Raw genomic sequence first — 27,106 nt, 5'->3', positions numbered from 1 at the left:
ATGCCATCCCTGATTACTGCAGGTCTCCACTGCCTATTTCTGCTGATCACAGCATGTTGCCAGACATCACAGGACTCAAGCTTCAGTCCATTCATCCACTATGTAGTGAGTATCCTTTCCCAATCCCATGGGTTTTCATTTGGTCTCTGCTTGTAGCACCCTGCTGTAGCTCTCCTTTACATCCGCAAATCCTTTACCTCCACAAGTCATTAAAAGTCAGTAAAAGATCAGGTGGGGAAACTGAACAGAGAGTCTTCCCAGTGTGTAAAAGATGGAGAAAAGCAGGACCTGGGCTCTTCTTGCTTCCCAGTCTTAAAGCCTCTCCAGAAGGAACTGAGCAAAACTTCTGGTTTCTCACTTGTGTTAGGATCTAAGGGATTTACATTTCTTCTCCATGGCTAAGCCTTGATAACAGCTACATGGAGACTTCCTGACAGGATTGATCCATTCTATGAGAGAAACCAAATAAATCTTTCCTAGAAGTGACCTGTCAACAAAAGCTCAGGCGCAGAGGTGCTTACAGGTAGGTGACAGGAGTCTCACTGCTGTCTCCACAGTAGGACAAGTACACATGACCAAAATGCCACTCCTGAGCGACTTGTGTTTAGATGTCACAAAAATTTACCAACTCTTGGTCTATCACAATTATTATTGGACCAGAAAATACTTGGTTTTTTTTACATCATGAAAGCTATGAAGGCAAAATGGATCCTAACATCTATCGTCATCCCCCAGCACCACAGTGACCTTAGTTCTGATGGACCAGCCAGAACACAATGTGGTTTTTTAAGCAGGTTGTAAAAGGGAAAGGAGACATGAAGAAGAAGGTGGGAACTCCTTAACCTGTTTCTACCACCATCCCCTGCCTTGGCAAACCAAGATATATCTGGTTCCAGCAGCCTCATCTGCCCTTCAGCAGGTGTCTAATAGTGACAAAGTATCTTGTTTGATCTGTTTTTTATAAACTGTCTCCATCTCAGCACTTGCACATTTTCATGAAAAGACTAACACTGTATTTTTTAGCATAATTGATCCATGATACACCCTGCAAATGAGTCATTATTTAATGGCATGAAATATGTGAAGTATTTAACAACATAGCACTACCCGGCAGTTGTTTGGGAGGATAACTGAGAAAGGAAATCACTGATTCCAAACCTGGAGGAAGACGTGGATCACAGGGGGCTTTCTGTAACTCTCACAGCTGCCCTCTAAGGTGAAAGAGCAGTACGAAAGTGCCCATGCACCTTGGGATCTTCTCTGCCAGCACAGCTGTGATGCAAAGCCCAGCTCTAATCACACACCAGACGGTTCCTTTGTATAAAGAGATGACTTAAGAGCTGCCAAGCTATTCACCCTTTCTGTAAATAAAGATTCCAGTAGGACTCAAGAAACTGGCAAAGATGCAAATTTCCTGCCTGCGTCTTTGCTTGCACTTTAGATTTTCTTGCTAACTGTGGTGCCAATGTATTTTTAGGAGATGGCTAAAAAAAATAAGATGGCCTGCGTCTCACTTGGCTGCACCCTGCATGAACCCAGTCGTACTGAATTTGTGCCACCATTGCCCTGGTCAACAGTGCTATTGATGGCCCACAAAATAGCTGACCTGGCGCCTGAGCTGGAGCCAGGGCTTTAAACCCCTTTTCAGCTGGCTGCTGCAGAGCTGGAAGCTCAAAGAGGAAAGCAAAGGGTATTATGAGTCCATTTTCTGGATTCAGAGGCTGAGTGGCCAGCTCTCCCAAGCAGTTTGCAAGGCTGGCCCAGGACTGAGAGAACAGCATCAGCCCCGTAGCCATTTGCAGCTCAGACACAGAATTTCTGCCTTGCAGAAATATGCAGAGAGACACCTGCAAACTCAGTACATCCTTCAGCTAGTGATTAACATTTCCCTGCTTGGAAGATATAAATACTCTGTTTAAAGAGGAAAAGCAGGGTGGGGAGAGGCAAAGATTGGAGAAGGGAAAAAAAAATAGCTCTGCTGGTATTTTATTCACTAGTTCTTTCATGCCAAGAACAGCAGTTAAAGCTTCACTTTATTTTTTCACAGAGCTTCACTCTTTCTTTTCCCACAGATTGACAGTGCGCTAGGAGAGGAAATCTTCCAGCCAGAGATGCACAGGCAGAAGAGAAACAGTACGTACACAAGTATTTGGTAACAGAGCAGGTTTCTAAGAAGCCAAGGGTAAAATCACTATTGGGGACAGTATCTCCTGAGGTACCGAACTGTGACCATCAAGGAGGAGGTAGCTGTTGTGGTTTAACCCCAACCAGCAGCAAAGTACCACACAGTCAGTCTCTCATTCTCCCCCAGTGAGATCGGGGAGAGAATCAGAAGGGTAGAAATGAGAAAACTCATGGGTTGAGATAAAGACAGATAAATCACTCAAGCAAAATAAGGAATTGGTTCACTACTTTCCATGAGCAGGCAGGTGTTCAGCCATCTCCAGGAAAGCTGGGCTCCATCATGCTAAGGGTTACTTGGGAAGACAAATATCATCAATTCGAATGTCTCCTTTTCTTCCCCCAGCTTTTATCACTGAATGTGGCAACATATGGTGTGAATGTCACACTGCAGGTGATATGGTATGTGGCATCATATTGGTCAGTTGGGATCAGCTGTCCCAGCTGTGTCCCCTCCCAGTTTCTTGTGCATCCCCAGCCTACTTGCTGGGAGGACAGAGAGGGAAAAAGAGAAAGCCTTTATGCTGTGTAAGCACTGTTCAACAATAACTAAAACATTGTGTTATCAGCACTGTTTAAATTACAAATCCAAAACATAGCCCCATACAAGCTACTATGAAGAAATTTAACTCTGCCCCAGCCAGAACCATTACAGTAGTAAAGGCACAAAAAAAAGAAGTGGAAACCTGTGTCTGGTCAGAGATTGACATGTAAGAGCACAGCTTCTATACAAGATGAAATACGTGGTATTGAAAAAAACATGAGCCTCTTAGCAGAACAGATAATCCTGTATGGCTTCAGTGTATGGTTGTCAGTCAACCATACTTTGACTCTTTCTGAGTCAAAGGAGAGAAAGGGTGAGGCAGCTTTTCTCTGTATATTTTATGCCATTTATATCAGCTTCCTTTTGCTCTGAGACCAAAGAAATGTAGTTTTTGTCAGACAAGCAGCAGATGAAAGGTGTGCAGAATATCTGCTGAGTAGGAACCAAAAAGATTTCCTAAGCAGAATGACACACTAAGCTGCCACTAGACAGTAATAGAGACCAAATGCTGAAACAGAAGCCATCAATTTCTGATTTACCCTCACACACAGCTTTGTAGTCTCATGCTATTTCTCTTTCAGTGCTTACTTTTGATCTTCCCCCTCTGGAGTACATCGTTGACATTGAAGTAAGCCTTACAGATTCATCTTTTCTGGAGCCGATCAAAGAGTATTTTAAAAACCTTAATCTCCCAGTTTCAGCTAATATTTCAAATGCAGAAATGACAGTTTCAGACATCAACGTTACAACAGGTGGGTTGATTATTTATTTTTGTATTTTGGATGATGTCCTTTTTTTGCCAGTATTTGATCTCTCCCGGTTTTACCATCCATCACCCTTAGAAATCAGCAAAACTGAACTGTCTCTGCTGCCTACTGAAAGACCCAACAAAACTGAAGCTCTAGCACACAACAGCATGTTTTGTTTTCTGCATCCCACTGCTGCTCTTTAAATAATCCTGGCATTAGGAATAGCCCTGAATACTTTACTTTTCCTAAGGAAGAGACAAAGCCAGAGGAAGCCCGAGCAAAATGATTTTGCTCTGGTTTGACTAACAAGCAGTTTGAGTTACTTTCAAGTCTTAGGAAGCTGTGACAGTGGTTATCAGACTGTTTACTTCCCTCCACTCACATTTGGAACGTAAATTGCTCTAAGAGGCTGTACTCTGACCCTGGCAGAGACGCGCTGCAGGAGATGCTGTCTTTTCCTGATGTAACCCACTGAATGTATTGTTACAAGGCAAGATACAAGACAGGTTTTAGTACGTGAGTTGTAGTTGTGCAACATCCCATCCAAGTAACTAATACAGCGGAGGATCCGAGGCTGGAACAGCTCTGCTGTGAGGACAGACTGAGAGAGTTGGGGTTGTTCAGCCTGAAGAAGAGAAGGCTCCAGGGAGACCTTATTGAGGCCTTTCAGTGCTTAAAAGGGACCTATAAGAAACACGGGGACAGACTTTTTAGCAGGGTCTGTTGCAACAAGACAAAGGGTGATGGTTTTAAATGAAAGGAGGGGAGATGTAGGCCAGACATGAGGAAGAATTTTTTTTTTTACACTGAAAGTGATGAAACACAAGCTCAGATTACCCAGAGAGGTGGTGGATGCCCCATCCCTGGAGACATCCCAGGCCAGGCTGGACGGGGCTCTGAGCAACCTGAGCTGGGTGAAGATGTCCCTGCTCATGGCAGGGGTTGGACTGGATGAGCTTTCAACCCATTCTGTGATTCTCTGATACACAAACACACTAAGCATTCACAACTGTAGAGAAGGAAATTTATTACTTTCTTATCACTGGCCCATAAAGCAATGAAAGGGTGTTTATCAGGTCTCAAACCAACATGAAAACAGAACTTTTAAAGGCCTTCAGGGTCACATGGAACGTGTGAAAAACATTTTGTTAATATCTTACTTTGCCAATGGTTCATTAAGAGCAGAAAAACTTATAATAAAGTGGTTTCTTTTTATTTTTTTATTTGAAAGAATATATGTCTTTCAAGCATTTTGTGATACTGGTGCTTCCTCTCATGCAGCATTTGTCAAGATACAGCCAGAATGACACAGCAGCTCACTAGCCACCAGGACTTTGAATGACCATAGCATGCACTTACAGTCTTAAAAAGCCTATACATTTGTTTTCGTCCCAGGCAATATAGGCATACCTAATCTGAAAACTATCACAGGACACTGGCCCATATGCCAGGTAAATTTTTAGGATCAGACTTCACATCTCCATTCAGTTACTTAAAAGTAATCAATCAGACTTATCCCTGTGTCAGCCCCATTCCAATTTCTGATTAGTCATTTATTAGTAGTATAGCAAGATTTGCAAGGCATCAGTCTCTCACACTTGCATCATTCAAGTGAACTCACGACAAGGACAACATTTAGTTGAGATCATTGGCATAAAGATATAGCAGGGTAAATATATATCATGCAGTATGTTATGCCCCATTTACCATTCTCACAGTGTTTCTCTGCCTGTCTGACACTAGTCTGTCTGCCCAGCGGTGAGAACAGTAGCTGTTGTTCGTGTGAAAATGGATATGCCTGGCCAAGTGCGGTGTGCAGTGACTTGATAACCTGCCCTTCCATTAGCCAAGCACCCAACCTGCCCTGCGGCTATGTGAAGGAAGCACCTTTCCTTGGACCTTACTGTGAGCCTCAGACTGAAGGTAAGGAGAAACAGTGCTGAACTTCATCGTCATACAACTCGTATACTGGTTGTGATAAAGCAGCACATGAGGACTGAGCTGGCTACCACATTACCTGTAGAGACACTCAAGCTCTTCTTTTTGGGATGTAGGTCCACCTTGACTCAAGTACTTGGAGATATTTAGTGCCATGCTGGAGCTCCAGCTCCTGGAATCACTCACATGCTTCTTTGGGACTTTAAGCTTCTGCTAAGCAAAGAACGTTTAATCTCATCACATTTTCAACAGAGGAACTTACAAATGTGACAAAAGTGTGCTGTAGTGATCAAGAGAAGAGAAGGAACAAAAAACCCCAGCATGTATCTTTGGTTTTATTTCATGACTCTTGTGACAAGGTGCCCATGACTTTTTAGGAACCTGACTGATGCCTGGACACTTAGGCTTGGCAGCACTGTCATGGACCACTACCTGTTGTCTCTGCAATTCAAGACAAACCTACATGAGGACCTACCTCTGATTTGTCATAGAGCAGCATGCAGAGGTATTCCTAGAGCTGGAAGTAGTCTAGTGCTGTCATGATGCCTGCTCTAGTCAACCCTACTTAGAGGCAATTCTTTTATCATAGGGCAGTCCCATATCAATACTGCTATGCTATTTCCAGGTCTAGAGCTAGTAACTCTTCCATGTGGAATTTTGACACCCTTTAGAAGTTCAAGGTCCTAAGTACAATGCTCCTCCACTGCATGGTATGGACATGTCCTTAAAGGGCCCTAACTTAGAAAATCCCAATATCTCTCTGAGCATTTTGTACTCTTTTCTGCCCATTGATGGATCTTCTCCAAGAATATTACCCTCCTGAAGTCATTGAGGATTTGTCCATTAATTTCAGTGAAACATAGGTGAAGATTCACCCTGTGTAACTTTCACTATGTAAGAGTGTCTGGTCAAAGTTACTCATCCAAAGTCTCTATAACTGGAACAATACAGCAATTCAGCCATTGTGGGAAAGCTGTCTATGGCCTTCTGAATGTATCACCTTCTGAAGGTGCCTACAGCTTCGCATCAACTGGAGAGGGAGAATGGATACCTAGCAGATGCCAGGCTTGTAAGCTAGATACAGAAAGTTAGGAGAATCTCAGCTTCCCTATGATATAAAATCTTGACAAGTTGTAAGATTTTGATTTAGGATTAGGGTGACTTCACCAAGGACCAACTACACCTGACTGATCTAGTGGTCTTATGCGGTGGACTGCATCAGTGGACAAAGGAAGAGCTAAGGGTGTCATCTACCTAGATTTCTGTAAGGCCTTTGATACAGTCCCCTACGTCATTCTTGCTGCTAAATTGGAGAGATAGGGGTTTGACCGATGAACTGTTAGCTGGATAAAGAGTTGACCGGATGACGATGTCCAAAGAGTTATAGCCAATGGCTCAATGTCCAAGTGGAAGATAATAATGAAAGAAACTGCAAAAAACTGCACTACTTAATATTATTAATGACATAAAGAGTGGGATTGAGTGCACCCTCAGCAGGTCAGCATGTGACACCAAGCTGAGTGGTGCAGCTGATTTGCTAGAGGGAAGGGATGCAATCCAGAGGGACCTTGAGCGCTTGAGGAGAGAGCCTGTGCAAACCTCGTGACAAGGCCAAGCGCCAGGTCCTGCACCTGGGTTAAGGCAACCCGGAGTATCGATACAGACTGGAGGATGAATGGATTGTGAACAGTCCTGTAGCGAAGAACTTGAGGGTGCTGGTGGATGCAAAAATGAACACGAGCCAGCAATGTGAACTTGCAGCCCAGAAGGTGAATAATATCCTGGGCTGCATCAAAAGAACCATGGCCAGCAAGTTGAGGGAGGTGATTCTGCCCCTCTGCTCCACTCTGGTGAGACCCCACCTGCAGTTCTGTGTCCAGCTCTGGAGCCCTCAGCACAGGACACACATGGACCTGTTGGAGAGGGGCCAGAGGAGCCACAGAAATGATCCGAGGCTGGAACAGCTCTGCTGGGAGGACAGTCTGAGAGAGTTGGGGTGTTCAGCCTGGAGAAGAGAAGGCTCCAGGGAGACCTTATTGCAGCCTTTCAGTACTTAAAAGGGGCCGGTAAGAAAGACAAAGACTTTTTACCAGACCCTATAGTGACAGGACAAAAGGTAACAGTTTCAAACTTAGGGTAGATTTACATTAGACATAAAGAAGAGACGTTTTATTATGAGGGTGATGAAACACTGGAACAGGTTGCCCAGGGAAGTTGTGGATGGCTCATCCCTGGAAGTGTTCAAGGTCAGACTGGATGTCCCTGCCTCTGGCAGGGGGGTTGGAGTAGATGATCTTTAAAGGTCCCTTCCAACCCGAACCATTATGTGATTCTAAGATTCTATGATTAAGTTAGAAGAAAAAGCTAAGGAATCAATTCGTAAGCATTACTTCTGATTATATTTACATTAATTTTTATGTTTTTCCTTACAGACTCATGTGGCATGGGAGAGCCCATTGTAGTGAATATGTCAGTCAGACTTGACACAGACTTTTGGGATGATCTCAGGAATTCTTCTTCTGAATTATACAAAAAATACAAAGCTGACCTTGAAAAAGCGGTAATAACTCTTGTTTTCCATCTCTAAAGGTAGAATGTCCTCTAAGAAATATGGTATTTACTCTAAGTATCTGGTAAATAGTGCGCACTGCCACTGTGCCTGTGGAGAGCTGTGAATTACACAGCAGTGGTAGCTACAAAGTGGGCCAAAGCTGAACATCCATTGAAAGACAATGACAATATTCTCATTAATTTTAATGCACTGGCTAGCTGGGAAGTATTTAGGAATCTTTTGCATTAAAAGCATGGAAAAAAATCACATTATTGGTCCCAGTTTCAATCTACATAAGCGCGCACAGAATTAAACCATCAACACAAACTTATCCCAGTGACAGTGGGGAAGACACCAGGCCTATTCTGGCAGATATGCTATGTGCCCTTAAATCAATGTTGAGTGGAGACTTTCCTAGTTTAAGCATGCTAGAATAATATACAGAGAACCTACATCATGTAATATGTCTTTGTTTACAGTTTAACGCTAGCTACAGATGTTTACCAGGCTTTGAATCAGCAACAGTAACTGATTTCAGGTAAGTAAACAGTTTCATTTATTCCTGGAAGACAAAAATCTTTCTGATCAGTTTCAAGGAGTCACCAGTCAGCAAAGACTACATTCATTCTGACTAGAACCCACGCCCAGTATATACATACTGAATAACAGTATAATAGCTGCAAAGGAAAACCCAACTATTAGCATGGAAATAAGATTGTGGGTAAAATTCTCCAGCATGCAAAAGTCCAAGAAACACAACCATTTTTCATCTGAATCAAAGCCTTTGGTGGGAAAGACTGAATTCCACGCAAAAGGGGATAGGATGTGAATAAACATAACACCATCTCCTAGGTCATCAGGAAGATGAATTAATATTTTGACTCTGGATATAACATTGGTTCCGGACAAAAGAGTCATCGCTTAAGTCCACACATATTTAAATGCAGCTGTATTTTAGGTTTTATAGGAGAAGTTTACTAGAAATAGACAGTAGATGAAGGAAATGTCATGTAAAGATGTTCTTAATTTGGGAAAAGCTGTAGCACAACCTTCTTGTATACCAGAGCAAGTCTTGAGTCACAACAGGAGCCTTCATGGGTCAACCCTGTGAAACCTTCCTAGCCATGCAAAGATGGGTCACCACAACAGACACAACCGCTAATGTGCAAGGTTATTTAATTCTCGTGCTTGTCTCATTCTTGTATCTCTTTAGGCCTGGAAGTGTTTTTGTGAACTACGAAGTAAAAGCAGGAGCAGCAAGCTTTGATCAGATAGCATATTCCAACAAAATTGTACCACAATTTTTAGATCCAGCATATGGGCTAGACCAAGGTACCTTCACAACAGAAATAACTAGTAAGTTTAAAGCTCTCTCAGTATTTTTCTTTGATCTTTAGTATTTCCAGCCTGAACAATGTAGCTGCCCTATACTATTGATTATTTGGTATGGACCTTCAAAGAACATTTATTTTCCTAGCTGTTTAATTTCAGCCTGTGCCACCAAATCTTAGAACTTACATGAGATGAATATGCATGCAGAACCAAGTCCTTCCAGCTACTCCTGATGCAATCTCTCCATGAGAGAGAGATGGAAAACCCTTGAGTGCACCTCCAGAACTGTGACAGCTCTTAGCATATCAGGCTGCCAGCACTTCCCACTTCTTCAAACAAAATAGAAAACATTCTGCATTTTACATGAGAACAGGTCCCCTCTGGTTTCCTTGGCACAATTTCTATGCTGCTGCTGGGCAGCAGGTTACAATTTGGTTGCCTAATCAAGTGGCCCAGCAGATTACTTTAACCCGGTTGATGGTCCTCCTGGTTTCTCTACTTAGAAAGTAGTGGTGGTGATAATACTCACAACTCTCAGTATAAAACCTTCTGGGATCTTCGGTAGACAAAGACAGTAGAAGGATATGTTCTGGGAAAATTGCATAGATTGTATCAGAGGTGGTGCCCTGGAACTGATGCTGAGCGCATATTGGTTGTGAAGCACCTAGGATTCTCACGAGATGAATGACACCATATAGACGTGAGCTGAAATGACAATAATGCAGAACAATGCTCTTTGCCTTCCCAGATGAGACAAACTTCACTGTGAGTCCTGATGACATTTTTGAAGGGGATACAGTAAGGCTGATTTGTGAGATAAATTCAACATCTCAGGATGTGACCTGGTATCACTTCGATCAGATCATCTCAACCGGCTTCCCGTATTTGATGGAGATAAAAGTGACAACGAGAACCTCAATGTCGATTCTCAAAATCATCAACATTACAATGAAGGATTCTGGTATGATTTTCTATTGTAAAAGAGCAGATGTAAATCTCTAGCACTGATTGTTTCTCCTAGAGCAAACTGTCCCTCATAATCTTCCTGTGAATTTTTTCATTTAATGAACTACAAACTGACTGGCATTGTCAGTAAGATGGGAACTGACTGAAGTGTCTACACAGGCCTGGGTACTTTCTGTCCCAGGTTTCACTGCCGTATCACAGGAGACATCAGTGACTATGTGGCTGTGAGGCCTTCTCACCCTTTTGGTGTGGTAACTTGAGGCTATGGTTGAATTTGTCCTTGATGGCCCTTTCCCCCTTTGCAAACATAACGTAACTCATCAAAGCTCAGAGTTACAGTTTTTCATGTGTTCATGTTTAGATCGTTTTGAAAATAAGAAACAGGTAAATTGGTGACGTTTTGCTGGGAAGAGTTATCAGGGGAATTAACATGTATTATCAGAGTTTTGATTCAAGCTCTCACTCAGTTCTTCTCTTTGAAATAAGAATTTTACATTTGACTTCAAAAAGGGGAGCCTGTGACCAGGTATTTGGGGAGGTACAAGTCATGGGTCCAGATTTCTTTGGGCTAAGGATGCCCTGAACCTTATTGTCTCCACTTCTATGTAAGTGGCCTTCTTACTTGGATATCACAATGGGGAAGAGTAACCCACATAACTGAAGTATGAAGGAAATTTTGAGATCTGATCACCAATTTCAAGAGGAAGCTTGGCTGCATCCAAGGGACAAATACCTGAGAAGGTGGCTGATAAATATTCTGTTTTCTTTGGCCAAACCTTCTGAGCAGTGTATGTGCCTGCAGTCAGTGTCAGGTCTTGTGGAGTCCACCATGGGCACCTCTCTCACACCCATTCCATGTAGGAGGAGCCTTTTGCACAGTTCACTTTCCTACTGTGACATATTTTGCTGCTGGACTATATGCAACAGACAGATCTCCAAAACCCTTACTCAGGTTTTAAGTATCTCAGTCCCATAGAGTCTCAAGTACCCATCAACACCAAAAATGCCTAATATGTATATGTTTGGCACGAGGAATCTGTAAAGAGCATACTGTAGATGACCTGAGGGCACATTTAGATTAGCAGAGCCACCACAGAGCAGGGAGATGTGAAAACTAGGTGTGGAAGTAGCTCCCAGCCCCTAAATCCAGCTGTAGAGGAAAAATAGCAAAACATGTTCTCAATGCTAACATACTGCCTATTCTTTACAGGTTCCTATAGGTGCACTTTCACAAACCGCAATCAGCATCTCACAGTGATATACAACACCATGAAAACAATAGCAGTGTCTCCGCTATATATCACTCCAAACTTAAATGACATTGATGTTACATGCAACAGCCCTGAAATGCAGACAAACAGTCCTCTGCTGTCCTGTTGTATTGACAGACACTTACCATCACTTACCGGTGACTGGAAAGTAAATGGAGCAATCAATATTACAGGTAAGGTTAACAAAAGATTGTCTTTCACCTGCTAGGTTTGTTCATTCTTCAAAGATCGCCTCCTAACTGGCTAACCCAAAGGCCAAGTCCTGGGATGAATACACGGTGTGCTCCAAAAGGTGTATGTGGGGGAAAGGAAGATGGATGGACAGCATGGTACAGACTCCATAAGTGTTGAGCAGGTGCCAGTGGGATACTGGGAACGTCCAGGCACTGTGCAGACATTGATGCTTAAAACTTGCCATCCTGGGTGGAAACAGCTGCCTGGACCAGCATCATATTATCTTCTTCCAAAAAGCTGATTTCTGCATTGTCTAGTTTTGAGGGCAAGGATGAGCGTGTCAATGTCCACCACTATCTCCAGAATCACCCCTAGGGTATGAAAAGCTTCTGTGTAGCACGTACTGACATTTGGCAATCAAGAGAGACAGGTGGTACATTTCAAAACAGCAGCAGCATAGCTAAATACTGACTGCACACCTTCCCTCCCCGCCTGTAGCTGTGATACATCACATGGCAGTTGAGTCAGTGGCATCCCACAAGGCTTTATTTACAACAACATAAAGAAATAATAAAGCACTAAGTAAAAGTTACAAAGAGTTGCAAAACAATGTCAACAGAAACTCTCATAAATGCCTATGATCCATAGTCATAAACAGCCTATTGCCCTCTTAATGTTTTATGGGTATGGATTAACTGTTTACTGTTAACTGTTTGTTATATATGAAATTTAGTGGAAAGCAGGGCAGCAAAATGAGAGAAAACATTTAAAGCTCATGTGCACAGTCATTTCCAGAGAGGACAGGTGCAGCAGGGCTTGCACAGAGAGGGGTGGCCCTGGACTGCTGTAATCAACTGTTTTCCCCTCAATTCCCTGTGGCCAAGCTTTCCCCAGGTGCTCTGCTTTCAAGCCAGATACACTTCCAGCTACAGCTTGGGACGGCTGTAGTGGGGTTTTTCCCCTTATGGCTAAACCAGAATTCTTCAGATTTGAAGTTGAATGACTGCTAAGTACCTCCAAATATTTGTTTCAAAATAATATGACATTGAAATCTGCAATATTTACTCCTCTTTCATTCATATTATCTTAAATATTGCAGATAATGAGGTTAGGCTGACAAGAATATTCTTCATTTTGGCTTACCCTGAGGTATCCAAGCATTGTTTCTGCTTTCAGTCTGGTTTTGGCAGTAGGTGCCCAGTACTGTGCACCAGAACCATATTCAAGCTTTTGGAAGACCATTGTGAACGTTGCCAGAGTAAAAGATGTGAATGAACTTCAAGGACGATGAGTTAAAAATGCCATGCTGTCAAAGGTTATAAAAGAATCTTTTTGGTTGGAAGAGACCCTCAAGATCATCAAGCCCAACCATAACCTTGTATGTAACCTTGTGGGTTACATACAAACCCACAAGGTTTTCCTCAGCTAGACTGATTGCTTGTGGTTTCCAGAGCCCAGGGGTTTTTTGACATCCATAGCACTTCAAGGAATGTTTATTTCTCTCCAGGAGTCTCCAGTTCCAGCGAAAACTGCACTGAATACAGGCTCAACATCGATCAATCACTATGTCCACCTGAGAAGTCAGGTACAGTGACGACATATACGTGTGAGTTACAGACAGGACACGGTGCCAGGAGCACTCAAAACATCAGAGTGACATACCTGCGGACAGGTAAGAGCCAGGCAGCATGTAACAGATGGTCAGTAGGTGGCTTCTGTGGCACATGTCATTTGCAAGCAAATTGTTACACCAAGTGACTCTCAATAATCTGACATTTATCTTGTGTTGTCTCAGCCCATGTAACAATATCTCCAAGCATCAACTCATCTGTTTCCAACGGATATTCATTCAATGTAACGTGTGAAAGTGATGTGAGCAATTATGACAGTATAAGTTGGAAAATCCAGTCTGGAAATAACACCAAAACAGTTGATTGTGACACGTGCATCAAGAACAGCAAATCTCCAGCCACATCTGTGCTCACAGTGGAGATTGCCACACAGGACTGGAGTGGTGAGTGAACCTGCTTTGTAGTGGCTACAACGGCAATGAAATCTCTGTACCAGATCATTTATTTACAGCATCTCAAGCCCTGCAAATCACTGTGAAGCCTGACCACAGTAAATTAAAAAAACAAAAAAGAGTTAAAATTATAACTGGTGGAGGACAGCAAGATGTGATGTGATGCTGCCAACAACACCGTACTTGTTGAGCATTAGGGCTCATGACCATGCAAAAGCAGAGGAACATTTCTGTTGACTAAAACAGTTTTTGTGTCACTTCTTTCAGGCACCTACATCTGCACATTCTCCCAGAAGTACCTGGAAAGTTCAGCCAATGTGACAATTGATGTTATTTCCTTGCCTCTGAAGCAGAACATCCTGATAGACCCCGTTGCAACATCTATACAGTGCAAAGTGCAACAAGCCCTTGAGTGCTGCATAAGCACTAACAGCGTGGAAGATTACACTGTGACCTTCGTGGTTCAACAAAATGAATTTCAAGTTGGTAAGAAACAATAAACTTGCAGAATCACTAATCACACTGTATGTCACAACCCAGTCGCTGTGGTTTTTTGTTTTGTTTTTATTATTCAGTTAGGTCCCTGTAACCGGTTCATACTTAGTGATATTATGACAACCCACAAGCACTCCTGAGAGTGTAAAAAAAGGGAAATGGATCTTTTTTAGGATGGTTGCCAGGCCTGGAAAGCACAGCTGAGATTAACAGAAGAGTAACTGAAGCCACTGATGTAGTTATAAATACTTTAATACTGATAAATACTTTAATGAATTAATAGATAAATTCAATACCTGGTTTGCCTTACCAGGCAGTGAGAAGTGAGCATGTTCTTCACTGTTCAGATCAGAAATCACTGAATTTCATTAATTTGCTTTTATCTTCCACTCTGCCACCTTTTTGTGCTGAGTATCGAGGAAATGTTACTTAAGTAGAAGACCTACTAATTCATGAAATATATAGATAACACATTAAGAATGCAGTTTGAAGAACTATTTTACTTTGTTCAAGGATACATGTAACGTATCTTAATAATCACTAAAGCCTAAGCTTGCATGTTTTCAAATTTAGGGCAGTTCTGCAGCCTCCCTGCATGTTTTCAAAAATGTTCAAGTGGGTTACAAAACAGTTAATTTGGAAAAAAAGCAAAGAAGACCCACCAAAACTAACTCAGAAAACAAACAGGAGTGCAAAACAAACAGGGTGAAGTGTAAAGCAAGTGGAGACTGAGGGGTCCTTTGGTTTCTGAGAAAAATGCCAAGATCATCTTCTTGGAAGAGATTTCAGTCAGGGAGCTTCAGGCACAATGAAAAGCAGTGGGAGTGTGGTACAGATCTTGAGTTCAAAAGAGCTGTAAAAGAATGGCAAAAAAGTATCCTAGCCTAAATGAACTGCCTGTGGTAGAAGAAGCAGCAGAAAGAGTATTCTCCAAAATGGTTTCTAAAGGAAATTTTGGTCCCTGTACAGTAAAAAGAGGATTTGGGCAGGATTTGCCCATACACCAGTAATTGAAAAGGTACTGATCATGCAGAAGCTGACAGAAAATTTATTAAGTGGGGTGAGCAAAAGACAGAGATCAGCATACAGAAAGGAAGTTTTTCCACAAAGGAAGGTTTTTTTCCTTAGAACCCACAGAAAAGAAAGTCTTGCAGAATCTTTCTGCTGTGTGCTAGAAGATTGTCCCCAAATATGTGTTAACCTGCCTTAAATCCTTCCTTACAGGGAGGAAGAAAAAGGGAAACTTGTTTTGCTACATGTACAACTACACAGAAACAGAATGCAGCAAAGACAAAGAGCTCACGGCATATTGCAGGTTTATTAACCGCATTGGGCAGCAAGTCAGCAGTGAAATTATAAGACTGCACCTGATACCTGGTAAGAAAATAGTTACTATTTAAAGCTGTTAACTAGAAAATCCCAGTATATTTGATAGATCACATACCACAATTTTATTACTCGTAACATCTAACAGAGGCAGTTTTTGTTGCTTAAGAATTTTTGATGAGAAATATTGAAATACCAAGGAAAACATCAGTTTTGCTGTATTTTTAGAAATTAGACATGCTCTTTTGTCTTCACTCTATTTCCTCATGGCCCAAATATGTTACCAAGCAGTTATAGTTCAGTCATCTTCTGTCCTTGCTTCCTTCTGGTGAAGCCTGTACCACCAAGATCCATCTCCAGTGTTGAAATGTGATCATGCAGCTCCCAGCTTGAACCTGCAATTTAGCAAGGATAAAAGATTGTGGTGCCTCAGGAAGAAGTCATCTGGGTCAGGAGGGCAGCCTATGCGAGGGTATATTCACTTTAACCACAAGAATGGCAACGTCCATGAGATGTTGCAGAACCTGGGCAGACCCAGCTTCCAGCCAGCTCTGTGGGAAATGCTGGGAATTAGAATTCAACATTGCTAAATTCAGTTTCTGTGTTGAGTTCTGACCAGAGTTTGGATGTTTCAGCTTCTTATTCTAAATTGGAAAGAAAGAAATCTTGGACATCCCCATAATGCAGAAATTTTCTGTTTTTCCATAGTAATGGTGCCTACTGTTGAATCGCAGCATCTGGTCAGATTTCACTCTCTTAGGCAATAAATATGCAGACACTTTATTCACTTGAATCAGCAGATACTTACTGATATGACTAACCAAATCAAAGTTAATTAGCAAGATTCACTCTTCGTTAAAAATGTGCTAAGGCATCGCTATCAAGGTCTTAATGAATCTCCTATTAGTGCTACAACAGCACTGAGTTCCTTAGCAGAATAAACTGTGTGAATTACTGTTCACAGAGTCATCAATATAATCCCACTCCACGCAAATCTAACTGGGTATTGGGTACTGGTTAGCTGATTTTTTTCAGTACTCAAAAACAAGGGGCTTTATTCAATTTCCTTTTCAATGTCATGATTCTGAAAAATTGTGAATGCAAGATACATACACCCTGAAAGGTCATAATTAATGAAGAGAGCAAACTGAAATCCTAATTAATTTAAAGATCTCTGAACTTCAGGAGCCCAGAGGTTTGATGAGGGTAAATTATTCATCTATCTGCTTTTTAGTTTTCTACCTCTGTGCCTTTTTCTCAATACAGATATGGAAGTTTCCTGCTCAGATAGCTTTGGCATTGGAAGAGAAGGAGCCACATTAATAAAGCCATGCCTTGACTTAAATAATCCAGATGGTTTTACCAGAGGCAATAAAACTTACAAGTGCTCCAACAAATCATGGAAGATTGAAAGGAACGACTGCCTGTCCGCACCAATAAACAACCTGCTGACTGGTGCTGAGGTAACGTTCATGAGTTTTCTAGAGGCTGGGGGAGGAGGGGAGGAGAGAACAAAACTTTTTGTTAAGTGTTTTTTTTTGCTTAACAGAATCTAAAATATATGAAGCCTTAAAAAATCAAATATTTCATTAAATTTAATTAAATTTATCCTTTAAGATTATTTTAGGTCCCCTTCTCCAGCCCAAAGGGCATGTGACACTGCATGGCTACCATCCATACAAACAAAGGCTCGCTCTCCCAGACAAGATCACCTTATTCATAGCATCCAGTGGAACAGCTGCTGGCCTGGGGTGTTCCCTGGACCACGCTCAGGCATTGCCTTGTGGAAGGCTTGTCGCTACAGAGTACACTAACAATGAGGCAGTAGGGACAAGCTACACTTCACAGATAGATGCTGGACCTTTGTTTTCAGCCTGGGTATCCTATCATAATGCTCTTCACTTCCACAAACTATCCAGAGTCACCCTTCTCTCAGTGAGGTTAGATGAGAACAATTACCTTTCTTTCATCAAATACTTAACTAGTAGGTTAAGCACAGCAAGATCCTAGGCAGAGGTACAGCTACTCAATTAGTAATTTTCTTAACTTGCTAGATGGGTCCTTCATATAGTTCAGGCCCAAGCCAACTATTTTCTCTCCTAGAATTTCCAGGACTAGTCTGTGATTCAACACGGATGAGGGACCACTCTCAACAGGCCGTTTGGATATCCAGTAACAGAGGGTCAGAGAGTTGAACACTACCAGTGTGTCTAGAATGACCCTGATTCTCTTTATTTTACTAGTACAGGCTCCAGACAATTGCACACGTGTGATATACTGTTCTCCTCTGTTCCAGGCCTTGGTCAACAGTCCTGATGCAAAAGCAAACCTACCTACCTACCTTGCAGAGCTTAAGGAAAAGACAAAGGAGGAGCAAAACACAATAAGCAGTTCTCCTGCAAACCTTGGTGCAATTGTTGCCATCCTGAACATGGTCTCCTCTATCCCAGCAGAGGCAGAGGAGCTCACTATTAATGTAAGGTTTTATCTTCTGTCTTACCTATGCTTATCAAACACTTTGCCCCCTTTTTGCCCCCTTCAGGGAGATGACATTCTCCCTGAAGAATTTTCACAGTTAGGGTAAGGAACAGGAAAGTATTAAAGGAATGAGATGAAATGACAGTAAAGATATGGAAGAGTTTATGAAAAGTCGAAGTGATGAAGACAAGGAGTCTATGCATGAAAGAGAGACTGCTCCATGCTTAGCAACTAGAAACGTTCCAGGAACCCATAAATGTATCTAGCATTCCAAGTCAGAGAAAAGGACAAGGAATGATGGGTTAAAAACTGGATTTGAGCCAGCAATGTGCATTTGTAGCTCAGAAACCAAACTGCATCCTGGGCTGCATTGAAAGAAATGTCAATAGAGGTGATTCTCTTGCTCTAATCCTGTCTTGTGGGACCCCACCCAGAGTCCTGCATCCAGCACAGGACAGACATGGACCTGTTGGAGAGGGGCCAGAGGAGCCATAGGAATGAACAGAGGCTGGAACAGTTCTCCTATGGGGAAAGTCTGAGAGAGTTGGGGTTGTTCAGCCTGGACAAGAGAAGGCTCCAGGGAGATCTTATTGCAGCCTTTCAATATTTAAAGAGGGCTTACAGGAAAGATGAAGAAAGACATTTTAGTAGGGTCTGTAGTGACAGGACAAGGGACAACTGTTTTAAACGGCAAGACAGTAGATTTCCATTGGCTACAAGGAAGAAATTCTTCACCATGAGGGTGGTGAGACACTGGAACATGCTGCCCAGAAAAGCTGTGGATGCTCCATCATTGGAAGTGTTCAAGGCTAGGTTGGATGTCCTTGCCCATTGCAGGGCTGTTGGACTAGATTATCTTAAAAGGTAAAAAGCTTGCATTGTTTCTATGATTAGGAGCAGAAATAGAAAAGAAACAAAACAAAACAAAACAAAACAAACACACTGAAATAATGATGGGCATCAAGCAAGAAAAATCAATTAGATGTTACAAAAAATGAATGGCAAAACGTATCTTAGAAATACTTGGAAACATTGATTGTGAGGCACAGAGGAAGGGTGCTGCTCTTCTGAGCAGAAAAGTGCAAAGAAACATGATGTTTTGTAGCTGCAAAACCCTACAGGAGAGAGAGAAAAATCAAAGATAGCACAAGTGCAGAGAAAGAGGGGAAAGAAGACTGGAGAAAAAAAAAATATAGTAAATAATATGTAAAAAAAAAGACTCACAGCTCCACTTTTGAAAACCTTAACTTGAAAACATAGCATGCAGAGGGTAAATAACTGAAAGTTTCACATGAATTGAGCAAAATAATAAAATGCTGGACTTTTTCAAAAGGCAGTTCTAGGACCACACAAAAATTACCATCAGAAACAACAATTATTTGTATGGGATTTCAGTAACAGCATTATTCTCTTCTTGTTCCAGAATTTCCTCTCCACAGTGGACTTTATTGTTTCTGATTCCACAACTGAAGCTTGGGAAGACCTGAATAAAGAGAAGACACACAAAAGTTCTTTGTTACTGCTTTCAGTAGAAAACTTCTCCCTGCACCTTCGAGCAATTAATAATACCATTCCTTCTGTCTCCACAAACAGCCTTCAGCTACAAGGTATGGTTGTCACAGAAAACAGCAACACAGATTATAATAAAAACTTCCGCAGTACAGAAAACCTCACAGCTAATGTGCTCATTGATGAAACTGAAATTCAGACTCTAACCCCAAATTCAACCATTGTCAGTGTGATGTACTCACGACTTGGACATATTTTGCCCCGGAATGAGCCTGACTATGTGAATGGCTTATTGCTAACAACAACTGTGAGCAGCAACAGAAGCCAGAAGTTTGATATTAATATGACCTTTGCAAAGAAAAACTCATCTCTGAAGATGCCCCAGTGTGTCTTTTGGAACTTCACGCTCAACAAACATGAAGGGGGCTGGGATACTCGTGGCTGCACACCCACAGAGGTAGAAGATTATGTCATTTGCTCCTGCAATCACTTGACATCATTCTCCATTCTGATGTCACCTGATAAATCCTCCCAGACGGTCATCGAAGACTATATTACCTACATTGGCCTGGGCATTTCAATCTTGAGTTTGGTGGTTTGCATTATAATTGAATCCTTAGTCTGGAAATACGTGACAAACAACACAACCTCCTATATGCGCCATGTCTGTATACTCAATATAGCTATATCACTCCTGATAGCTGACATTTGGTTCATTGTCACCGCCTCCATCAATAACCAAAACCAACAGATGAGCAGAGATGTCTGTCTTGTGACCACCTTCTTCATCCATTTTTTCTACCTGTGTGTCTTCTTCTGGATGCTCAGCCTGGGCCTCATGCTTTTCTACAGACTGGTCTTTATCTTACATGACACGAGCAAGACCACTCAGAAAGCAGTCGCATTCTGTCTGGGATATGGGTGTCCCTTTGTCATTGCAGTCGTCACCATCGCTGTCACACTGCCACGGAACAGTTACACCAGAAAGGACGTCTGCTGGCTAAACTGGAAGGACAGCAAAGCTCTCTTGGCCTTCGTCATACCTGCCCTGGTCATTGTGGCCATGAATTTGTTCATCACTGCAGTTGTTATAATAAGAATACTGAGGCCAACTATTGGGGATCGGTCAAGCAGGCAGGAGAGGAAGTCTTTGTTTCAAATTGGCAAAAGTGTGGCCATCTTGACACCACTATTAGGCCTCACCTGGGGATTTGGCTTTGCCACCTTCATCAAAAACAGCCATAAAGTTTTCCATATCCTCTTTGCTTTGCTCAATGCTTTTCAGGTGAGTTACACATACGTATGGCTTTGTTTCCTCTATGATAATTTAAAATGTAGTGACACCCTTTGCAGTGCTATGCTTGGCAGGGAATAAAAACATCTTGTGAAGGTTCAGGTTTGCCTTGCACATCCTTATTCCCAAAGGGTTATTTGGGAAACCCATCCCAGGAATTCAGCAGTATTTTGTATTCTCAGATGTCTTAACAGATGTGCCTTATAGATAAAGGTGATATCAAGATAACTCCCAACTTTTCCAGTAGCTTTGGGAAGATCGTCATTCCTGAAAATCAGGAAAATAGCCCTATTATGTTCAGGTGGGAAAGTTTCAGCATGTGTGGTCTCATTTACAGTGCATCTGGAGGCATCACATTATGCTCCTGTGGGTTCAAGTAATGAGCGAGTATAAACATCGTGAACATTACCAAGGACAGCTGAGTGGTACTAATAGTAAAGAGAAGAATTGAACAAATGACACGATTGAGAGTTTTCCATCAGCATGATTTTTACAACAATATATTTAGGTTGTCAATAGGATACCAATACAATAAGTTTTCTAAAGGACACAATATTTATGTCTACTCCCTCTCGTAAAAGTGACCTCAAAAGTGTATGCTTCAGACCAAACTCATTTGCCTTTTATATTGTGAGCCTGCTAGCTTATCTGGGGAGCAGAGACAAGGCCTGTCTTCCATACACAAATGTCTCTTCTTCCAAACATGTTTAGCGCGAGCAAACTACCTGTGTCACTTTTGTAGACTAGACACACGGTTTAAGCAGGCCAGGCCTGAAGAAGTCCTGCCACACCAGCAGTCCATTATGTCAGGCACAGTTAGAAAAACGCCTTCTGTCAAAGAGTTCAGGGTTTCAATAATCAACACAGACATTGTTTAAGATAATTATGCAATTAAAAGGTTGGTGTCATCAAACTTCATGTAATTATCTGTCTCCTAGGGGTTATTCATTTTGGTGTTTGGGACTCTCTGGGACAAGAAGGTAGGAATTCAAACTATTTCCTATATTCTGTGAAAACACTGTTGGAATTTGAAAACAATTGCTGTATTTATGGATTTTTACTTTTTTTAACAAATAGATACAAGAAGCCCTGCTGAAGAGGAATTCAATACCCAAATGGAGTTCGCAGCAAACAAAGGTTAGAACCTTGAGCTAAGAACGTACGTCTATTACTGCTGAACAGTCTAACATTCTCCAAGTGTCTTTTAAGTCAAATGCACTTTATATTATGAATTATTTATTTGAACTAGTCAGAGAAACTGAAGAGACTAACAACAGAAGTATGAATATACTCCCTTTTTCAAAGGCCATTATTTCACTTACGATTGGTAAAAAATGAGAAAGAGTTTGATCGATATTTGCTCTAAATTCCACATGAAATAAACTACAAAATGTAATTGAAACTTTATGTCAGAACACAGAAAATTTTGGGGAAGTTATTATTTATTCACAACCTAAGAGAAATGCAAAGGAAGCTTCTTTGGGAAAATGCCCTTCAGCTATGAGCAAGAAAGGATGGAGGAACTGCAACTTGAACTCATGAAACAAGGAGACAGGTCAGCCTCCACTTTAGGCTGGTAGCAGAAAATGGGAAGAGGTTTAAATCTTTAGTCAAAATCATGCCTGTGTGTTGCAAAGATACATAGCCTCAAAGCAACTAAGGAGTCTATTAAGTATGAACTGTCAGCTCAGAGGAGTAGCATTGGCTCAAATCCCTCCAGCTTCCACAAGAATCGCAGAGTTGCAGAAGTTGGAAAGTACCTCCAGAGATCATCTAGTACCACGCTCTCACTCAGACCGTGGTCATCTAGAGCTCAGAGCCATGGCCAGTTGGGTTTTGAGTAGCTCTAGGGATCAAGACTCCACTATCTCTCTGTATAGCCTTTTCCTGTGTTTGACAATGCTCAAAGTGAAAATGTTTCTTAAGTGGGATTTCTTCTATTTCTATTTGTTCCCAAAGCTTCTTGTCCTTTCACTGAGCACAAATGAGAGAAGTCTGGCTCTGTCTTCATTCCCTCCACCTCTTGTCCTTTTACTGGGCACCAAGGAGAAATGCCTGGCTCTGCCTTTACTCCTTTAACTCCCAGCATGTCCTGATGCATGAGGTTGTTTCTCCTTAGAGACAGAAGGACTCCACATTTCCCTTTGCTGAACTTCATAAGAGTCCTGTCATGCCATTACTCCAGCCTGTTGAGGTGCCTCTGAATGACCTGATCTATCAGTCATTCCCTCCAGCTTTGTATCATTTGCCAACTTGGTGAGGGTCCACTTCTCCAATTTATATATCATTATCTATCTATATATCATGAACGAAAATGTTAAACTAGTATTGGATCCCATAGTGACCTCTCTGCATGTTCCCTCCAACAATGTGCTGAAGGCTTGGGAGGAGGTAGCTTGTGATGTGGTGCTATTCTGACTGTGAGAAAAACTTCTTTTTTCCAGTAAACTGCAAGGAAAGCAGGAATAACTGATACAGCTAAACATTAAGCATCTCAGTTTCTTTATTCCATCCTATACGGTCACATCCAGCAGAATAAAGCAGAGAGAATAAGTTGTTAAGTCTTGGACCTTAATTCTGAATTCCTTTTCAGACAAAATTTCCTGAGCAAAACACTTCCAACTCTAGTTCACACTGTGGAAGCTGCCCCAGGCGATGGGTATTGGCTTATTTCTGTGTCAGTTCTGTAAATAAGGACTAAACGAAGCAAGATCAAAGCTTTTGATCAAACTTTTTAGGTGTGTTTCTTTTACCTTCTTTCTCTGCCAGCTTTTGACATAGGTGACGTTGCACAAAACTGCCTAATTTCCCCCGCCATGGTACAAGATAATGAATGAAGACAGACTGAACAGAAAAATATGTGTTTTCCATACTTTTTTAGCACATCTTTTGGAGGAATCCCATTAAATTCTCAAAAAAATTCAGAACCGAAAAAGAAACTGCAATTCAGCAGCGAAAAGTTCCTTCCCATCCAGACCGTAGAGACTTGTGTTCCAATGCCCTCTAGTGTATCAAGTTAAAATTGCTTCTGACTATCTCAGGCTATTGTCCTTAAACGACCATCCCCAAGCATATAAATTTTAGTTTTTCTGGCTACCTTAGTGGATATACTCCCTCAGATAAGGGACCAGACTATCTACTGCCTGATATGACAGACTCTGGAGCCTAAGTTATCTTTCCTGGCCAACAGTTAGACAGATTCTTTGTGTCCTGTAGTTTCTTTTCAAGCTGATCTTCATCATCATCATAAACATGCAAATGGGTGAACCCGATGCCTCACAAACATCTAAGTTGTCCCTCTGTGGGTTACCTGCTCTTACTACTGAACAACATTTTATTGTAACCTTTTTTTCCCCCCCTCAATGTGGCTTTTTTGACAAAATGCAATTTTCTCTCTTACAGTCATCCTCCCTGATCCTGGTGACACCAATGCTTGCTATGAGCTATCCATTTTCAAGAACCTTTAACAACTTATGTGGGAAAACAGGTATGTGACAGTAGATCTCTCCTATTGAAGCACAAACAAGGTTTTGCCTGGGTTCTCACCCTCAGGGTCTGTATATCTTGGTATCTATCAATCTATTTGTCTACCCATCCACCCATAAATGGTATTTAATCTCCTAGTACAAAGGAAATGAAATAATCATTGGGATAATTAGCATAATGGCTCATGATTGTAGCATAATGCTAGCAGTGTATTTGCCTAACAGTAAAACAAGTATTGGACGATGGCATGTTTCACCAGTTCTAAAACCCACCAGCTGAGCTTTGTTTTGAGCTTAATGATATTGTGACAGAGGGCTCCTGAGTTCATTTACTGTTCATGTACTCCTCGACACCTTGGAGCTATATCTCTTCAAAGGTTCTCTGGCTGTCACTTTATGGACATCACCATTTCAGTTATGACTTTATTTTGTAAGAAGCATTGCTGAAAATATAGGTACTTTCATTCCTATATGTGTAATCTTTGCATCCAACCATTTCTCAGAGAAGATGGTGACATTTGGTCAAAGTGGGAGATGACAGTTTAATGTAGGCAAGCAACTGCTTTTTGAGAGTCTGTTTTCAGTCAGATGATGGAACAAGAAGCTGGTCTCTGATACAATAAGTTTACATGAATACACTAGCCAGATACAGAAGTCTTCTACCACAAGAATGAGACTCGCTCACAACTGCCCATCACGCTGCTGCCACCCGAAACTCCCAAATCATCAGCGCTCTCTTCCATACTCTGCTCTAAGGTTCTGTGCACTTGGGTCTTAGATCAGAATCTTGTGGTCACAAGGAAGGAGCTGGGATTCATTTCCAGGCCATGTGTTCTAGATGCATCCCCATGCTCAAGGAGGAGCACTAGGTCCCTTGGTTTGTGTGAGCAAATTACTGCCCTGTGGCAGGATCGTCAGTTCAAGCTGACATATCCTGGCTGTGACACCAAAGACACTGGCTTCTGTGGTTGCTGGCATTGCTGTAATCCAGCTAGTATCAGGGCTGCAGAGCAAGTCAAAGCCACTTGGGTCATCAGGACAGGTCTAATCGTCCTTACTTTGCAGTGCCAACATCCCCCAGGTTATATGTGTTTATGTCTAACCACTATGCTTTGTTTTGCAGGAAAATACAGAGTATCTTCTTCTGAGCCATCCAGCTCTTCCTCTGAAAACACTTCCAAGTCATATTCTTTGCTTAACTGAGGCATTGCAAATGCTAAATCACATAACTCTGAAAGGACCTCTGCTCTTTCCAAGACACACAGAAGAAGTACCTGTGAGTCACCAAGAAGTGGACTGCTTCATTTTGACTAAACTGTGCCTTGGTGCATTCTTCTGGAACAATCATTTCTGGTTGACACGTAAGGCAGGGAAGCTTTGAGAGGTGGAATTTTACAGGGGCTGCCAATCACAGAAGAGAAGACAAGATGTTTCAAACTTGGAAGGATTTGAAGGCCTTCAAGTGCCAGAAAAGACATTGGGAGTGAAGAATTCCCAGCCTTCAAGAGGGTGCTTAGCACTATGCAGTACTGAGCCATGAATTAATTGCAGTGCTATACACAGCTGTTGTCCAGTGGCTTTAGTATTTCCCCTATCAACTCTCTGAATGACTCCAAAGGCCTGTGCAGATACACAAGTACCTCATAGCTCATCTCCTGCACTCGTATTAGAGTGTGGAAAGGCCATAAAGTATAGTGCTCTCCACTTTAAGACTTTCTGGAGCCAAAGATTCACAACTGAGAAGGTTTATTTCAGATCTTCACTTTTGACTTAGATAAAATGAAGACTGTGATGATTCCTGCATGGTCATCTTTAAGATGGAATGTACTGAAAGCTCCATGTGGCACTTTGTTGAAGAAAAGGAAGCTTTATATCCTTAACCATAATTTTTCTTCCCTTGATATATAATATGGTAAGACAGAGATGATTGCTGCCCTGTACCACAGAGGGTACTGCATTTATTTAATGTATAGTAGTGTTAAGTATGCAAGGAGTCTTGTGTGAAGACTCTACGTTTGGGTCTCCTCTCAGAGGAGAATCACACTTGGAGGGCTCAGAGAGTCAATTCTGCAGTGAATATAGACCATCATGTGCCAGGCAGGATGAAAGGTTTTATATAAATTATTGCTCTAATGCTACATTTGTGGAATCATTTATTTCCCCGCCTGTATACCTTTAAACACAGGACTCCTGTCTTAAGCAGAGGGCTATGAGAGAGCCTGCAAACTATTAATAGCGCACATAATGTTACAAAAATTAACATAAAATATGATAGTTGGAATCATGAAGATTTAGAGTTGAGGCCAATATTAAATACCACTGTCGGGAAATACAGCCCCATTTGGTTGTTGGGGAATCAGGCCCATGTTTACCAGTGGTGAATCTGTTCCCTGGACTTTGGGATAACCAAGATGGGAAACTGTTGCCCACAGTTACAGGCATGTGTGACAGCTTGGTATGGGCAAGTAGTGATGACTGAAGACAATAAACAAGCATCAGTCAAATGTATTATTTATATTGAAAGCAATTTCTTTTTATTTGAAGATGTAGATACAATACTGGAACTAGAACAAAGAGATTAAGAAGAAATATTTGAAAATCCAGAATCTCTTTGAACGGCATGGCCAGTGGAAACTTGAAAATCAGACCTTTGCACATTATTCCAACCAAGATTTGCGTTTGGAGAACCATTTGGTCTAACTCACTCTGGAAGTAGCTTGTGCAATATTGACCTGCAGAACCATCCACTCCCACTGAGTTAGAATAGGCTTTACATAAACTGCAAAGTAT

General features: G+C 41.7%; 1 protein-coding gene across 1 annotated transcript; it reads left to right on the top strand.

Annotated features, from left to right (window-relative positions):
• ADGRF5 (adhesion G protein-coupled receptor F5) lies at positions 1–25,519 on the top strand (the record flags this gene model as incomplete). Its single annotated transcript, XM_080342766.1, has 20 exons — positions 1–105; positions 2,073–2,133; positions 3,307–3,477; positions 5,218–5,397; positions 7,845–7,972; positions 8,443–8,501; positions 9,177–9,319; positions 10,044–10,256; positions 11,472–11,705; positions 13,214–13,378; positions 13,502–13,720; positions 13,997–14,215; positions 15,449–15,601; positions 16,817–17,013; positions 17,847–18,026; positions 19,452–20,822; positions 21,770–21,811; positions 21,909–21,968; positions 24,234–24,318; positions 25,440–25,519. The coding sequence occupies 20 exons, from the start codon at positions 1–3 to the stop codon at positions 25,517–25,519; spliced, it is 4,065 nt and encodes a 1,354-aa protein (XP_080198892.1).
• Positions 25,520–27,106: the final 1,587 nt, after the last annotated feature.

This window comes from Nesoenas mayeri, assembly GCF_963082525.1.
Source record: "Nesoenas mayeri genome assembly, chromosome: 3".
NCBI classification, from domain to species: domain Eukaryota; kingdom Metazoa; phylum Chordata; class Aves; order Columbiformes; family Columbidae; genus Nesoenas; species Nesoenas mayeri.
The sequence above is the reverse complement of the archived record's forward strand: the minus strand, read 5'-3'. Positions and strand labels throughout refer to the sequence as shown.